Source organism: Typopeltis vanoorti, chromosome 22 (assembly GCF_054136105.1).
Source record: "Typopeltis vanoorti isolate ZY-2024b chromosome 22, IOZ_Tvanoo_1.0, whole genome shotgun sequence".
NCBI classification, from domain to species: domain Eukaryota; kingdom Metazoa; phylum Arthropoda; class Arachnida; order Uropygi; family Thelyphonidae; genus Typopeltis; species Typopeltis vanoorti.
Window position 1 is genome coordinate 81,323,922 of NC_143570.1, and position 18,701 is coordinate 81,342,622.

Consider the following 18,701-nt stretch of genomic DNA (forward strand, 5'->3'; position numbering starts at 1 on the left):
AAAGAATCAGAGAACGTCATTTCTTAATAGTGCTAAACATGGTAGAGAAACTTCTCTTACTCGTTGAATGCTAAGCGGAAAGTCATGCAAATGAATAGTGTGTACGATACATCTAACTTTGGAGCCAGACAAATTTCGGAGTTACTTGTAATTAAAGTACGATACGCTTTATCTTATCTTGAAAATAAAACGTACTTCTTTGTACAGGAAGTAAAAAGTATTTTTGTAAATCACAAAATTTCAGAGGACTATTTTGTATTCTTCTACAAGTTTGGGAAGCAAGAACTACTCATTATTCAAATACTTGTTTAAAATTTCACATCTTGTATTCTTAGCTGAATTCCGAGTTGGTATATGTGCAGATATACCAATCTACATCCGACATTAAGTTGTCATCCAAAATGCATTATTTAATTGTCCGAAATACTTTTGAAACTACACGAAACAATGCATAAAGAACGCACATGATGTAATCAATTATTTGTGCTCCTTAATAAAATGCAAGCAACTGTCTTGATTTAAAAATAGTCTAGAAAGCATTATAAACCACATTATAGTTAAGGTAACAAGAGTTCAGTGTTTATTCGACGTCACTTGCAATTCACTGATTATTGAAATATTATAGCACTTCAAGTGAGCTGCCAAAATTCTAAGTAATTGCATTTTCAAAATTATGATATATATATATATATATATATATATATATATATATATATATATATATGATATATTTTGAAAAAAATATTTTCAAATATATCATAATATATGATATATTTGAATTTGAAAAAAAAGATAGTTGAATTTGACACTCATACCTCACTGATTCCAAATAAAGTTCAGAAATTCTAACTCGAAGCAGCTTTTCGCAGTCCATATTCAGGTGAATAATTTTTCTAGTGTTTTCGATTTAAAAAGAAGCCCATGTAAATTAACAGCGGAATATTTATTAATGTCTGCGAACCATGATAGTACTAAGTATAGGTGAAACTGCTAGTTTCAGATTCCTTAAAAAATAGATTGCAATTATAGTCATAACGCTGCTCTGTTAATAATTTTCTAGCCTCCATCTTCCAATAACAAATAATTCTTTTTAAGGCTTTTTTGCACTCTTTGCTCTTCAAGAAGCTGGAAGCTATCAAGCAGCACCTCTCTACTCCTGCCTGCTAACATTGTGTTCAACTTCCTTAACTAACCTCCCCTTCTTGGTCATCATTTTTGTGATTGGTGCAATTGTGATGTTGAACAAATTGCATAGTCACAAAAGTGATGGCTGTGAGGTGGGCTTTGCTACTGCTGGTGAGTACTAACATGCATTCTTCATCCCTGAACTTGCTATAGTTTGCTGTATAATCCTTTTGCAAATCCACAAGTAGTTAATTCTGCTTGTACATCACTATTACTGAAGTATTTTTATTCAGTTAAATGAGGCTTAGGCTTTATAAAATGCAAATGAAGTCTTGACAACATATTACGCTATTATGTGAACTTAAGAGATGCAGCAATAAACTTGGCTTACTCTATTATTCAAATAAATGTTATTTTTAGCACTTTGTTGGCAATTAAAAAATAATATAAGTGCCTTGTAGAAGATGTGGTTCGAGTGAGATGCTGTTCTTATGAGTTCATCACACCTTTTTTTTTCTTAGAGAGAATGGGTAGTATCCTGTTAACTTTCTAGAAATCGGTTTTCAACTCTGGAAGATTCGTATCACATACAACTGTTGGAATTAGTGTTTGAAACAGTTAGTTGGAGTTAAAAACCCTACTTTCTGCTGATGTTATCACGAAAATAAACAGGTGCCAAAAAATAGGTTAGTGATGGTTAGATCTTGCTTGCCTGGTTAGTCAAATAGACAATCTATCCACTATCCAACAGCCTGTGGGCATGGATGTTTGGAAATGTCTTTAGGTAGAGAGATGAAATAAATTCATCACATGGTTTGAAACTTCTACCTTGCTTGCTGGAAGCTTGAAAAATTTCATGTTTGGTCTCTGCATTATTTAACTCTTCGCCCGCCTAAGATGTTAATACCACTGCAGCCTTTCATGGGTGGAATCCATATGAAAAAGTACCTTTTTGATTTGCCACAACATTCGAGCGTTGTGAAAAGTTCTCTCAAACATTATGGACCATAGCTATCGAATTATACAATTCATGCAACTATGCTTGAATGGCGTGTCCCTTGTAAGGGTGATTATGCATCCCTTTCAATACATTATCCGATCTAGTCAAGCTTTATACTTCTCTATAGCTGTTCGACTTACGTTTTTGTTATGAAAATACTTCGTGATAATCAATTCTAGATTTAACACAGGGCATTATTCCTTAACTACTTTCAAAACAATGCACCTTTACTTCGTCCTTATCTTCTCCTGTATGTTAAACATCATGATATTCTTGATTGCAATACATGTAAATTCTAGTTGTAACCGGTTACAGACTTAACCCTTATTCTTCCGAATCTCTCAAGGTTAATGGTTTTGCTACATGTCTTTTTCTGTGGAAATTTACACCTTCTAAACCTATTGCTTTCATCTGTGTTGTGTAGTTCTAGTGGAAATGATCTTTCTACTGAGGTAACAGAATACCATGGATTCTGTACAGTTTCAAGATTAAATAGTGCTGAGGAAGAAAATTCTCCATCAGATTCCGAAATGCATCAGTAGTTTTTTTAAAACAAACTTGTAAAATATTCAAATCTTTATCAGGGAGAGTGACTGAGAAATTACTTTTTCCGCTGCACAAATATGATTAATTATAACTCTCGTACCTTTTAGAAATGCAACCTTATTTGCTACATCGGATACTTATCAATAAAACATGTCAGTTTGTCTCACTGGAAGAGTTAATTATTTATCAGATTTTCAAAGTATGGTCCTCCTTGCTATGAGAGAAGCACATCAATGGATCGAACCATATTAAGTAATATATACAGCAAAGTAATTGGGAGTAGGTCGATGAAATGTGTGGCTCAGTCACATATTCTGAAGCTAAATCCTCATATTTAATAAATGGAATTTGGAATTAGTCAATAATGCAATGTGAATTTTTGAGGCCTGAATAAGATAATGTGAAAGTACAAAACGTTACAGAAAATTCTACATTTTGAGACCAAGTAATTTATTCAATATAATGAGATTACTGCTGTCACGAAAAAACATATCAGTGGTCCGTTAATGTTTAGAATGAACACTGAAATTATCAAATAATAATTCAATAAAAAAACAAAGTTAATAAAGTTTTTTCCATAATAATTTATGGAAATAATCTTCTCTAAAACAGAGAGTGCTTACACTAATTCAAAGTATTTTACCATTCATAGGAAAGTGAATAAATCATATAGAGGAAGATCTTGCCCAATTGTAGTGCATTGCAGGTAAGATCGTCTTCATTTGTTACTTTTTGTGTTCTATAGGATTGCTAAAAATTCTTGTAATAATGCACACCAGTTACTGAGCAAATAAGAATATTTTACTCCTTAAAGTAGTTTCTGTTAACAGAACAGTTTTAATTATATTTTTGTTTAATCCTTTACCCATGTGTAAGCGAACAGCACGTATGAAGGATAACGACGAGGCTACTGACTTCACATCTAATGCCTCAGTATCCCATAATGCAAAGCACATTTCCATAGGGACGTGTATATTACTATGCATTATGGAATGTATCACTACCTAGACTGGTTTCCATCTTTAGTGAGGACTCTACAAGTAGAACCTCAGTAAAATGCGCAAATTTTTTGTTTGCTTACACTTGGGTAAGCAAACAAAAGGATTAAACTAAAAGATAATTTCTTGGCAAGTATATAATTTACCAAATTATACCAGTTCTTACCAAATGAAAAACTGTCAATGATATTTTTGTCACTCCCACAGAAACGTTTCTTAGATAAATTAATGCAAGAAACCAATATTTTTTCAAATAAGCTGTTTATGCCTCCAAAGAGATTTATAATAAACATTACTGCAAGCTGCAGTATAATAAAATATATATAAATCTAAATGATTTTAACTTTCATTTTGTTTCTGATAAACTAACTCCAGAAACGATCAGTATAAAATATGGGTTGAAAATTATTTAAACTAAAGAGCCAATAGACTTCGTTTCGGCGATGTAAAAACATTATTTAAATTAAGGGAATATTAAATTCCACATTGTTTTAAAACCGAATAAGAAACTCAAAGATCGGAATCAAAGAGTTCATGCCGAATATAGTAACTATAAACGTATCGGCGACTACTAGCGTAAACTAAAGCACGTAGTTCAAGTACGTAGTACAAACTAGGGCAACTCGTTGCAAAGGTGGAGAAAGTTCTGATCGCTATTCTTAGTATTTTCCATGATGTAAAACCCATCTCCTACGAGATGTCGGATGTTATACATTATGGTGGGAGGTCACTACCCAGATCGGTTTCGATCTTTATTGAGACTAGACCAAAGTATAATACTAAGGGTATAGTTTTACATTATGGAAAATACTAAGAATAGCGATCAGAACTTTCTCCACCATTGCAACGAGTTGCCCTAGTTTGTACTATGTGCTTTAGCTTACGCTAGTAGTCGCCGATACGTTTATAGTTACTATATTCGGCATGAAACTCTTTGATTCCTATCTTTGAGTTTCTTATTCGGTTTTAAAACAATGTGGGATTTAATATCCCCTTAATTTAAATAATGGGTTGAAAATTTTAATTGCCGAATTAGGAAACCGTTTCCTGAAGAGGACCCCCACCACTAACTAGTGTTGTTCCTTTGATCGCAGTGGAGATTAATACGAGTTCTTTTACACACGAAGAAATATTTTCATTGAACGTTACTATATCTTTATTCTGACGCCGTAAGATTTATGAGTTCTTACAGACTCGCGAGCACTTCTTGTTGTGAGGCCAAAGTAGTAACATCTGAAGGTCTCCCAGCCCTTCCGACTAAATGTTCTAAGTCATTAACGTTCGCTATTTTTTAAACGCAAAACTTTTTCTGGAAATTTAAGAAATCTTCGGAGCAGCAATTCATCACATTGACAGAGAATTACTTCTCTATCGGCACACTCAAATGAACGAAGCTCTGAGAGCTGTGACGTTCAGCAGTTGGCGACTGATAAAAGGTCAAATATAATCCTTAAAGAGAATGACTGTTGGTTAGAGGAGAGTAAATGATATAGAATTTCATTTCCGACAACTCAGTTTAAAAAAAAAAAAAAAGCTTGTTATCAAACAGACTTTTCGTTTAAGATCAGTAAGTGAAGGTTTATAAAACACACTTGAATGTTCCGATGCTGAAGTTTTTTTTTAATCATGTTAAAACCGAACCGAGCTATCATGCACTGTTTCTTCAGTGTATGCAGTTCTCGAAATAATTGATTACCACATGCTAGCTTATTCATTAGAGAGAATCTGAGACTCACTGGGATTAAGGACGGGGGGGGGAGGAACACTAATGGCCGGCAAGACTGTTTTTCTATAGGTTAGCAGTAGATACTTTTTTTGTGCATTTTCCTAAGTCCGTTTTATCCCCCCCCCACTTTCCTCCTCCTCATCAGTTTACTGAAACTCACTAAAATCTATCAAGGATGCTTTCGAAGACACAGGACGAAACGACAGCTGCTTCGGACACTGAGGTAATCGCATCTATTTGTTATATGGAGAGTATCTCGACGTATCTAAACAGGATGGATCCAATAAACGGCAATACTCGCGACACAACCTTATCGAGAATCAACAAGAATTGAGGAGAGGAAACCACTTCGATAATTGCGAAGTAATATAGACACGCCGTAGGCATTTCGTAACTCATCTGGATAAACAAGTCCATATCCAGCTATGTTCGATGTGTGTGTGTGTGTGTGCGCATATCTAGCAGAAACCAGTTAAGTTGTTGTAGTACGGCTTATCTGGGCAGAATTTATTAGAAATGGCAGTAATTTCTGTAATCGTGTAAAAAATCAGTAAATGTTATGATAGTGATAAAATACTTCAATTTTAGCTGTCAGCTGGGATAAGTTTTCTTTCAGGTCCATCAGAATCTTATCAGACGACGCACTTTTATCCATCCGTGGACTGCTGAAATAAGAATAACTTAGGATTTTACTTGCGGATTAATAGTATGACTCCAAGGAAGGAAGCAGTTAAACGAATCCTTGGTGGAATATAAGAAGATATTTAAACTAATCCGACTTATGTTTACAATATACAGTGTAGATCGTATAGCACCGAAAATGGTAGACTTTTATAGTCGGATAACAGTTCCCACACCAGCAAAATAACAAACGGAACGGAACACAAGCAATGAATTCCAAGCCTTTGCGAATGAAGTATTTTTCAATAATGTACACTAATTTGCTGTTGACTGTTCCTTTTTCTAGCAAGTATCAGTATACTTTGTTTCCTCCTTGAAACGCGAACAAACTCTGATTCTCCTATATAACGTTATGCTACTTCGAAGTACAATATGAACTTGTTTGATGCTATGTAACACAGACAAATCGCTCTCTCCGGGGGGGAAGGGGTCGACAACAACTAACTTTAAAACATACCATCTGGATGTTGTTTTTAAGGACTCTATCTTTAACCTGATCGCCGAACAAGCAACAACAACCACCGTCTGTATTTAGCGATTACAATTAAATCTGGAAATATTAAAAGATAGTCATCCACAAGAAACATAATACTGCCGTATTTCAAATTGATAAATGAGTAATATGGACTTATTGTTCAACAGCAGGCTGGATTCATTGAATTTTAATAAACCTGAGACTTTGAAGTAAAAATATATTAATAGGTTATTATTCAAAATTAAGTGGATATTGAATACCACATTATTTCTTAGCCGAATAAGAAACTCAAAGATAGGAAACCTAATCTAAGAGTTTCATGCCGAATATAGAAAACTATATAAAGTTTGGCGAGTCCAAGCGTAAGCCAACACCTGGGTGACTCGTAGTAAAGGTGGAGTAAGAACCGATCACTGTCCTTAGTATTTTCCCATAATATAAAACACAGCTCCTAGGAGATGTATTACTGTTTGTTCTACATTAAGAGAGAAGGTCACTACCCAGAGTGGTTTCGACCTTTTTTGAGGTCTCATCAGTGAGTAGGTAGACCTAGATGTAACACTAAGGTTTCGATAGTCAGAACTTATTTCTTTACTGTACGAGTTGCCAAAAGGTGCACAAATACAATTACTGAAATAAGAGCCAACAGGCTTCACTTCGGCGAAGTGAAATTATTCAAAATTAAGTGGATATTGAATACCACATTATTTCTTAGCCGAATAAGAAACAGGTTTTTGCATCCGGAAACGTTTTAATTTTAATTAAAACGTTTCCGGATGCAATTCAGCTCGGTTCTCAGAATTTTGGAGTAAAATAAAAGTTTGGAACGATCACTAACTTATGAGAGAATCGAGAACAAAATCCTTGTTCCAATCTAGTACGGAAAGCTGCAATACCAGATAGATTTTAAAAAATTCATTAGGTGATGACTGTGTTTATGAACTCTTAATTCACAGGCATGTAATGAAGTATTTCAAGACTACACTGTGGAATTCCTGTGGTGATATAAGCAGTAAGAAGTATTATTACATGACACCTTCAGAACGTAAGAGAGCATACAACTTAGAGTTTCTGTACATAATCCTCTCTGTACAACGCCAAATACCGCTCAATCCCAAAAGTATTCTTTGTCTGCGTATTCTCATGGCCGATTTGCCTGTATGCGAGATGAAAAAAAATCCCTTCTACCCTCCCCCCCCCCATGAGATCGGCTAACTTACCGTCAATTATAAAAAAAGCATGTAAAGATTCCTCTTGTCACGACGAGAATCGAACTCATGCATTTTCCAATCTAAGGGTGCCCAAATCGTTTAATGACTTTTTTTTAAATAAACCATTCATATTCGAGTGGAACTTGCTTGGCAACGTTTAGTTAAAACTGACGGGTTTACTGAAATGGCCGGGAGGATTGTCCTCAATAAAAACAAAGATTATTTACTTTTTGTGTATCTTATTTAGCTTACCAAGGCTATTAGCGAAGTGGTGAAAGAGCATTATTAGCATTTTCGAATGAACAGCCGTGTCGTTAATACGTGAATTGCGCACAATGACTAAAAACTATTTAACTATTTAAGTAATCACCAAAAGTTTATCCCTTGTCATAAAACCTTGGGAAAATGGTAGAGCTCCACGAACTGTGTTATAAAAATGATTTATTAAGTTATACCTATAGATATAAACTCCGCGCTACATAATGTAAGAGCGTTTTCGTTAATAGCTGCACGCCTGCCTTCTCCCCGAAAATGGATGGGCCTTTCAGCATACACAGGATCGAGGCTTTGTCTTCTCAGTTTTCTATACCCCCCCCTCACATAACATTAAGTGCTTTGGCTATAGTCGGCCTAACACTTCATCAGAGCCCAAGCACTCACACTACACTCTTTCGTCTTCTCTCCCCATTGCCGTCTATATTACGCCACTTAGAGCCTTAGCAGCGAAGGGTAGTGTCTGTTATTGATGACCCGCTTACTTCCGACACAGTTAGGGGGTAACATCACGAACCAGTCGGATCAATGGAGATCTAACTGACCATTATTGCAGGTAGGGCCCATTTGTGGTCATTAGTTCAAAGGCTAACGCAAACACTAGAGGCTTAAGAAGGGAAGCAACGTATTTATGTGAAAAATGACCATTGTATTGCTCCTGATGGCTGTTTTTACCCCCCCTTTCTTTCTCTTTTCTAGTGACGGTATTGGACGAACGGGAACCTATTGTCTCATCGATATGGTCTTGAACAGGATGGCTAAAGGTAAGAACTATTTTCTTCCTTCTTTCGTAGACGTAAATAGTCTTTCCAGCTAAGAAGAATCGCCCATAATGTCACAGTTAATTAAATAACAGGCCACAGCTGTAGTAACGTTAAATTGATATAAACTTATATTGCTTAAGTCTCCTGAGAGACTTAAGCAATGTTTTCAAGTCTTTTGTACTGCATACATTTACTGTTCCCGATAGCAGTGCCCCCATTAATTCATTTAGTTACATTAATTGCAATTTAATATTTTGCTGAAGCGGTGGTGATTTTGAACTTTATGGCGATGTGTCTATTGAGAACACAATGAAGATGATAATTTCGCGAAGTTTAATTGTTTCGGCTAGTATCCAATTAGAACACTTTAATAAAATTCAATTACAAGACTTTGGAGTCACCTATTAAGAAGAGGTAAAGATTTATCAACATTATTGGTAAAAAAAATATTAGTTTTCCATTAATATTAGGCTAGTATGAGTCTCTTGGATATTAATTAGGTTTTTGGTAATTACATATTTTCAATTAATTAAAGATTTACAGAAAACTAATTATCAAAAACTCCTTAATACAGAGAACGCTGTCGATTTTGCCTTTGAGGAAACAGGGGGTAAAAGATAGCGGTGATAAGTCGAAATCTATTTCGATCCAGCAGTTTTGAGATACAGAGAAGCAACAGTGTTGATAATTTACAGCTTCAATCTCGCTCTGTATTATGAAATTTTATCGTGCCCATATAACAGAACGTAGTCCAGAAACTATTGCTGCCTTCAGTTTATGATGTTTTTCTAAGTCGTTCTTCGGCATCAGGTATACGAAGTCTGATCACAAAATTCAAGTGGCTATAATTCCTAAAACAATGTTTGGTTTTGTTTTAGGAAATAATAAAGATAAAATAGAATCTTGCTTCTTTAACGAATAATATCCAGGTGTCTTTAAAAACAAAAACTGTCGCTTCCTATGTGCCAATTCAATGGCACTATTTCTATTTAATGAATACAGACCCTTGAATTAGACTGAATCTGATGCATCCCTAGATACTTATAAACCTCATGGCTATTCGTGATATCTTTCTTTAAGTGACAATCTTTAGCCGTTACTTTCAAATTATGTAGATAAGTTTCTCGCTGTTTCGTTTGCGAGTAAGAATAGCATGACTTTTGACTTGTAAACAGATATTTTGCTTCTGAATGGAGGTCAATTATATTCTTTGTTTTCCTGTAGGAGCTAAAGAGATTGACATCGCTGCCACACTGGAGCACATCCGAGATCAGCGGGGCGGAATGGTCAAAACAAAGGTAGGGAATTAAATAATGTGTGTTTGCCTTAATGAAATCAAGTGTTTATTCGTGAATGCATTTCATTTATCATCTATGTCAGTGGTGGACAAATCCCGGACTCGCAACTCTCAGGACAATTTTGGCTTTTCCGGTTTATCATAAAAGATATCTATCATGAATTTTTGTCTCTAAAAAATACAATTAAGGCAAACTTTAAAAATAATGACATTTAATACCGAGCGTATTCACTAGAAATAGCTTGCGGATCGCGAGCATCTGAAAAACGTCCTATGTTGCTTTTGATAAATATAATGAATATCCCCACAGCAAAAAAAAAAAAAAAAAATGTTTGACTGTGGATCATATCATTTTCCTTTAAAGAGGTTAGTGTATTGATATAGCATTCTTTCTAAAACGCAAAGAAAGAAACTGCAACAAAGACGAGCTATTGCAACACTCCACTTTCATCATGTCCTCTTCCATCGCAGTACAGACATTTAAATTAAGAAAACCTATCTCCTTGGTCCGAGTCACAGGTTCTGAAACTTTCATGGAAGGAACGTCAGTATCTAGATATTATATTTATGCCGTCGGTTGAAGAGGGAAAGCAGGCTAGAATTCCAATTGATTTGTTGACAAACAATGAATGTTTTTATTGCCTTTAAGCAGTAGATGATTTTCGAGCATCTCATGTATAACCATCATCTGTTTATCTGAACGCCTTAAAGTGGCCTGAAACAATTTCATCTAAACGGGAAACCTGGCGGGGATTCACATTTTTTTTTCAGATCGCAATTAGCTGGACCTCGTGCCAAATACTGCTTTCACAAACTCTAGCTATGGAAAAGACAAAAATACCCATAAAAACTCTTCACTATGCCATCAAGAGTTAATTCCTGAATAAATCCTTTCTTCCGTAATCATGATTACTTAAAACAAAAATCATGTAAAAGTTAGAGATATAATGATTTTCTCTCTCTTTCTAGGCCCAGTTCGAATTCGTGCTAATGGCAGTTGCTGAAGAAGTCCATGCTATTCTGAAAGCTCTCTCCCAGTAATCCACTTCTCGACCACGGCAACGGAGACCTGATATCATTATCTGCTCTTAGGCGACAAGATGTATCAAAAACCGAATTCCATTTCGTACGATTTTGATGTTCTGAAATAAAAACGAATAAATGTAGAAAAATAAAGTAGGCTTATGCACCCGGAAAAAAAATCCTAATGGTTACGCCATGCCCCGAATTTGCTGATAAAATGGGCAATGTTCGTATACCTGTTACAGTGAACCACGGAAAGCGACGACGCATCGGATGATAGCCAGATCTCTTTTCCTCAATGAATATCGCTATTTATCTCTGTTATAAATAGAACCTTTCTGTTCCTCATATACGCTATATATCTGCACGAACACTACACACCATTTATTCCCTCATCTAGTAATCCCCCACCATAATGCAAACCATTTATGTGATATCCCCTTTGCTATGCTTTTGTTGTATATCGATGTCCTATTGCATGAAACTCAGGGCCGAAACACTTCAAGCTTACTGCACGAGCCGGTGTTGTTAGATAAATTATTCGCGAGGACTGCTTTGAGTTCATTTCGGTGCTTTCGATCGAAATATTGCTTAAAAAAAAAAAAAAAAGGTGCATCCTAGGTACTATAATAATACCAGTGAATGTAGCAAGTACGCACATCTTCGAAAAGCATTCTCTAGTTTCCGTTGCCCTGGCAACGGAACGTGGCGGACGTCGAAGAGCGGTTTACGCTTGTTACAATACAAATCCTCAAATACCTAACTCTCTTGGGCCCCCTTTAGAGGACCTTAAACATGCCAGTGGGAATCACAAAAGATATATGAACCCCGAACACGTTCTTTATCCCACCTTGGACCCTATCCCCAACAGACATTAATGCCTCCTTTGTAAATAAACAGACCTTCTGCTTGTGAGATGCGCTACCGTTCTAAAAAGGTTCACTCAAATAAATGTATTGCGGTGTTTCGAATTGAAAGATCATTATGCAAGCGCTTTCTTTAAAAGAAATTATATCACAATAGGGTGTGTGTTTAATGGTTAGATGGATTTTTGCAGGGATAGACGCTTTCATCAAATATGGTTAATGGAACCGTAAAGAAAAGGACACGCTTTTGTAAATTTCAGCGCAAATTGCAAAGACCAAATTATGTTAGCGTGTCATGACCGCTATTGTTTCACTTAAATGATAGAATATAAAAAAGAAATAATTTCAATTCTTAATGTATCACCTTGTATAGCGTGAAAGAAAATTTAAATTTCTCATCTGCATAAGGTCGAAGTTATTCCTTTATACTCTCCCAGGTGATCACCTGCAGTCACATACAAAGGCATATATGATGCATTTTTATATAACCATAACATAATCGAGAACAAATTAGCCTCGCTCTAATAAGCCCTCCATTTCATTCTAATCGCTAAAAAAAAAACACTCCATGGTTGCTTTTCTGATTGAGAACCAATTACTTCTGCACCATTTTATATCCCTACCTTATGCAAGTATCCCACTGTTTATATATTAATATAGAATTTATATCTTAATGCACACGTTGTCAAAATACTAATTTAAAAGAAAGATGAAGTTCTAAGTGGCACCATGATTTGTAAGTTGAATAATTATTAAGATAAAAAATTATTTTTTTTCATGAGATGTTCTACTTTTAATATTTCGTTTTAAATAGTTTAATGGCAGTTACTTCAGGACTTCATCTCAGCTCTTCCATGCAAAGATATGTACAGAATAAAGAAGTTTATAGATATAAGATAAATAAATAGAGATAATTTATATAAAAGATTATATATATATCTATTCCTTGTTGGTTGTGTATTGTTAGACGAAGTACAAAGAAAACGGGTTGAGAAAGTATGCATATTTGAGTTCCTTAAAGCATGTTTATTTATAGTCGTTATATTTGAATAGCTTCTTTATGAACATTTAATGAGCTAGAATATAACATGAGGGTTGCCTTGATATCATTATATGAATACAAAAGTTTTTTTGCCTTGCTTGGGAGAGAATTTGTTTATTCTTCCCATACCAAAATACCCATTCGTGCGTGTAATTTAAATGCTGGTATGAAAACAGTACACTGTCGTTTGTATATTAAAGAATATATTAACTTTGCCTAGGAAGATTGACAATATTGACGTCGAAAAAATGCAAATATATAAAACTAGATTTGCCTAAACTGCAGCTATATACCTATTCAATTTGGAAATTTATTGTGCATGTAAGCGTTTAGTCGTAGGAGTGTTCATAAATTTGAAGTATGTAAAAAAGAAATTCTGTTTGCTGCCTACGACTATTAAAAGTATAAACTTGCTCCTGCAGGGTTTCATCTGTAACACTTCGTATGTATAATTAAGAGCCTGTTTATTCTTAAAAAATGAATGTACAAATAATTGAGTGTAATAAATTAGGCCAAATAAGTTATCAAGATAATGCATAAATCTGTACAAAATGTTTTTTTTCTTGACTATTTATGTAAAAATGAGATAGTTTTACAGCCGTCGTCTTTAAGCAAACAGCGTCCAGATGGAGATTACTTGTCATGAGGAAAGACCAGTTTATCGGAAGTCAAGAATGTGTGGGTGTATATGATACTGAGTCTGTGCGTGGGTGACTGTGTACGTGTGTGTATATACTACGACTTCAGAAATTAAGAGCCTTGTATTCCAAACTAACTCTCGTAAACAGCATCCTACTTTATTGCAGGCAAAAGAGAGTCTATTTTCATCCTCCTTGCTATTTTTGTGGCCCATTGAAAAAATGGTGTTTCTGTACCTTGGAAGTGTCACAATAAACATGAGCATGTTTGCCCCTGAACTATTTTATTCGCTGGTTCAACAGTACAACTTCAAACAAGGCATTACAGATTTTCTCTAAATAATAGACAAGAGTTTCTGACAAAATTGAAAACAGGAAAGAATAATTTAATCTTAAAATATAAGAAACACATAAAACCAAGTAAAAGGAAATGCACTTGGAGGCATCAGTTCTCTAGTACGCCATCACTGAAATATAATCTGCTGATGTGTGTAAACACATTTGCGAGACTTAAGCATATCATGTGATGATATACTTTAAACTAAAAAAAAATAGTTACATATCAAACAAGTTCCAAGTTCTGTGATGAATGGATTATGTTGTAGTGCTCGCTCTTGGTTAAAAATTTTAATTTCGGATGTTAATGATGCCAATTCGAACTGTTAACATCAAAAAAACTTCGGAAGGAAAGGAAAATACAGTGCTTAATTTTTACCAGCAACATTCAGAATTTCCTGTTATCACTGAGATATTCCATACAGTGTGATATGTCCGCTCTCCCAATCACAAAGCATAACTTGTCACTGGCTTGTGTTTAGTTGTACAAAGCTTATAACCATACATCCACAAAACTGAATAGTTCCAAGTAGTACTCAGTTGATAATACGCATACTCTCAAACTGAGCCGAACTCTTGTCAATTCATATTAGGTTGATAAGGAATTGTTAACCTTAAAATATTTTAATGGATACACGCCATTAACTCATCTTGTTCATCATTCTCTTGTTGCAATTACACATTTGTGTTCTTCAGAGTATGATAATTCTTCCGATTCCAAAACAAACCAGCAAGAGACATGGATGGTTTCTTTCTCATATATATAACTAGAATTGATAATTAAGGCATTTGCTCTTTGTGTCAATAATCGTTTTATATGAAAACACTTTTTCAGTATGTTAACATGCCGACCGAACAGACAAAAATAAAAACCTGAACAGCTACCGTGATAAGGTATAAACAGCGTATAAAGTCCTTAATGAAACATAAAATTTGTAATTAATATTTATGAAAAACTTTGCGGCCTAAGCTGGATGCATTTTTTTAATTAAACGAGTCAACAGGAAGGAAGAATTGAAATTCCACTATGCCATTCTCGACAACCCCAATCCAGAAACCCTGATCTCCAGAATAATTGAAACCATCATAGCCCAGCCACGGTACTAATATGCTATAATGTACAATATTTCTTCTGGGTGAGAAACTTTTTATGAAGAAAAAAGAATCGCTGGCGTTCCACAAAAAAATACCGACTAACCAGCGAATGAACCCAAGTCGCTAACCTCATGGGTTGCATTATCCCTGACCAAACGTAGTTCGAACCAAATCAAACCCGACATACGCCGTTAATACATTGTAAAAAGAACTCTACTCAGATATCCCTTTTCGAAACAACATTGACTTCTGGCCTTTCTTTGATATAGCGTACCAGATATTTGTAGCTGCATAACTTCCACAGTTCCGACTATCTTATTCAGAAAATAATTCCGATAACTAGTCGGTTTTCGAAGATATTTGTGCTTCGAAATACCTTATATTAAATTAAAACGGGAAAAGAAATGCAATTACTGGATATTCAACGATTAACTTGATTCCTTCAAGAGTGTCTTAATATGTGAACGCAAGTCATTTTTAAATACAATAGTCTGTCTGCAACACGTTGACTAAGCATGAACAAAAGTTTTTCATTTGTATAAATGGAAAATAGTTTTATGACCGTCGTCTGGAAGCACACTTCCAATAAAAAAGAAGAATGTCCAGTGCACAGTCAAAACGTAGCAATTAATGCAAAGAATCCTATCTATTCGTTCAACAATACATCTCAAGGGAGAGAATGAAGTAGCCAATTACGATCTGTTTTATACCTTTCTAGAACATATCTTTGAATTCGAACTCGCTATCATCATTATAGCCATAACACTGGTTAGCTATGCTTATATTATACTGCCATTCAGAACATGTTTGGACACTAATGCCACTGTGCATTCTTCTGCATTAATTCACAATTCCAAATTGTGTACTCCAGTGCAGGCAGATACCACGTTTATGCAGCTCTTGACGTTTCATTCTCTCAGAAACCCTAGCCTAGCTCCAACCGTTCATCGGTGTTTAGATTACAACTTTACTTGCTGTTGAAGTTTTTGATGCATTTATTCTCAAGCAAGGAACACATCAGCCACTGCTACAATACACAGGGGTACTTGGAAAGTCACTATATCGCTGGCGTTCCATATTTTATTCTCGCTATTCATAGTACAGTGATGGACTGATTCTGTGCAGATGCCTTAAATTCCTATCCTAGCTAATTTATATATCACACGTCATCGACTCTGTTGCAACAGGATAAGATTTCCAATAATTTTTTTTGCTGAAAAAAAAGTCATATTTGAGAATTTTCATATCCAGTTACACAGTCATTTGTCACACAACTGTTATTCCACTGATGTCTTGCCAAAATCGGAGGTCGCTATGGATTTCAGTATATATACCAAAGAAAGTGACTCGGGTGTGCTGTAGTAATTATTCTTAGTTTTGCTACATGTTGGAAGATGAAGTCAAAGGATAGATTGTTGATCGAGCAGAGAAGATTCAATCTCGTGGTGGATTTGTCATGATCCTTCTGTGGAGGCGATAACACTACTTCAGTGTCGCTTAATGATTATCTATCCTCACAAGCAAATTCTGGCGACAGCATCATAGTTAATTAAGAAGACTAAACAATAAGTTCCAGTTAGTGATTTGACAACAAAATGGTCGCAAAGTGTGACCATTTTGTTGTTAAGTTGCATAAGCGTAAAGAAATATTAAAAGTTTACTGATATAATTTTTCCCTGTTATGTTTCTTACAAAACATTTGTGCAACAATCCAATTAAACTCAGCTATCAATCGTATGAGAAACACATTTTTTACCATAGCTGTGCACACGTAAAATGCAAAATTTACGTGTGAGCAGCTACAGTATACAATTGCTGGTTTGCCAAATTTTAAAGACAGGGAATCTTATCTTTAATCCTATGATTTTCTTTTCCTGGATAGACTGCTGCTTTTTTGGACGTTTCATAAGTGTAGAAATTGTGCCGAATCATCCCGCTTAAATTCTTTGTTCAGGACTGGGTGAATCTGTGGGAAATGAAATATGCACCTATATTGGTCCTCAAGGGAGAGAAACATCATCAACGATATCCTATTATGCCGGATTCTAGTAAAGTATTGATTTCAAATAAAACTGATGTGTCATATGCTACATCTTTGAATTTGGATAACCGTACCATATCAAATTAGCTTTGTTCACACATTCAATATAACTGTCATTCGTATCATCTGTTCGCTTCCCTGATTTTTCAAAAAAACTCCTGTGGTGGTCTCTAGTATTCGATTAAGTGTTTTATTTATTATATTTTATCCACACAGCTTTATTCAGTTGAATCTCCACCATACTAAGTGAGATAACAGAATAAGCAATTTGCCATCTAAACTATGAAATAAAATTTGTAGCTTAGTAACTGAAATGTTGTGCTCTGTTCTACAGAACCTCATAAAAAGGGAGTTAATGCTTACATATTCTTAATATTTTTACTGCAACCTTTCATACTAAATTTGCCATAACTATTTATTTGGAATCCCGGAGACGTGTTATTGCTCTTAAATAAATTGCTTACATCACCTGCAAAGAGCTGAGTTTAATTCCAATTACACATGACGAATACCATGCACTTCTTCTATAATTATTACATTCAGTTCTATTTCCCTAATTATTGATGGACTACGAGTTCTACATTCATCCAGCCTTCGGAATTATGCAGTAGCCACTAAAAACTGTTAAAATACAGAGATTAATGACAGTCAAATATCTACTCTGTGTTGTCTGATTTCTCACAGTTTATTCCTCCTGGAAGTAGAAAAATTCCTTACTCGAGAAATGTGTCTCTCTTAATAACTATGCTGGAGTTATGTTGTTAATACTTTCACACATATTTCGAGACGATTGCCTCTAACTTGTTAAGTCAATCCACCATAATCTTTCGGTAAAGTTATCATCTACAAGGATAGAAAAATCCAATCTAAAAACACTTACTTTTACTCCGATAAGTCGCAGTTTAACTCTTAAAAAATCGAAGGTGAGCTGCTTTCAAACTCATAAGCATTCTTTTCAATGTGACACTCATTTTTATCCAGCTCAAAGGTGATCGCTTCCTATTATAACCCAACATAGTCAGGTATGGTAAATTATCCGAGAATAATATATGCAATAACGTTTGTTATTGCATATGTAACGAATTAGTCAGCGACACCAAGTTCATGTCCTCCTGAACTGAAATAAACAGGCGCTTATAATTTTCTTAAATAGGTATTTAAGAAAATGAAAAGCGCCTGTTTACCTGAGATCCATTTCCTACGTTGCTGTTTCGATCTTTAACAAGAATGGCTTTTGTCGGTTATTTAAAATTCCTGACACTCTTTTCTTGTGATCATACAGCAACTATTTTGAATAGCAGGCAATTGTATAAACTGATCAAATTCAATACTTGCTCATTATATTCAGGGAAAGATGGATATAATTACTTTTCCCCACTCAAAATTACATTTGTGTAAATAGTGGAATCGGTGATTATCGAATATGATTAGGAAGTACGATCCACTGAAATGAAATCCGTTTATTTTTATTATAGATAAAAAGTATAATTTATATAAAACTTCACCACCTCTTAATTCCAAATGGATCTGAAGAATGCTTCACATCATTGGTATTTCTGGGAGA

At 35.0% G+C, this 18,701-nt stretch overlaps 1 protein-coding gene across 2 annotated transcripts in view; it reads left to right on the plus strand.

The window, feature by feature from the left end:
• IA-2 (tyrosine phosphatase IA-2) overlaps positions 1 to 13,947 on the plus strand; it is a 392,148-nt gene extending 378,201 nt beyond the window's left edge. For both annotated transcript variants that reach the window (XM_090411727.1, XM_090411728.1), the window contains 4 exons: positions 3,324 to 3,377; positions 8,735 to 8,799; positions 10,024 to 10,097; positions 11,066 to 13,947. In XM_090411727.1, coding sequence (XP_090267853.1) covers positions 3,324 to 3,377; positions 8,735 to 8,799; positions 10,024 to 10,097; positions 11,066 to 11,137 — 265 coding nt within the window. In that variant the 3' untranslated portion in view covers positions 11,138 to 13,947. The remainder of the gene's footprint in view (positions 1 to 3,323; positions 3,378 to 8,734; positions 8,800 to 10,023; positions 10,098 to 11,065) is intronic.
• The last annotated feature ends 4,754 nt before the right edge of the window (positions 13,948 to 18,701 follow it).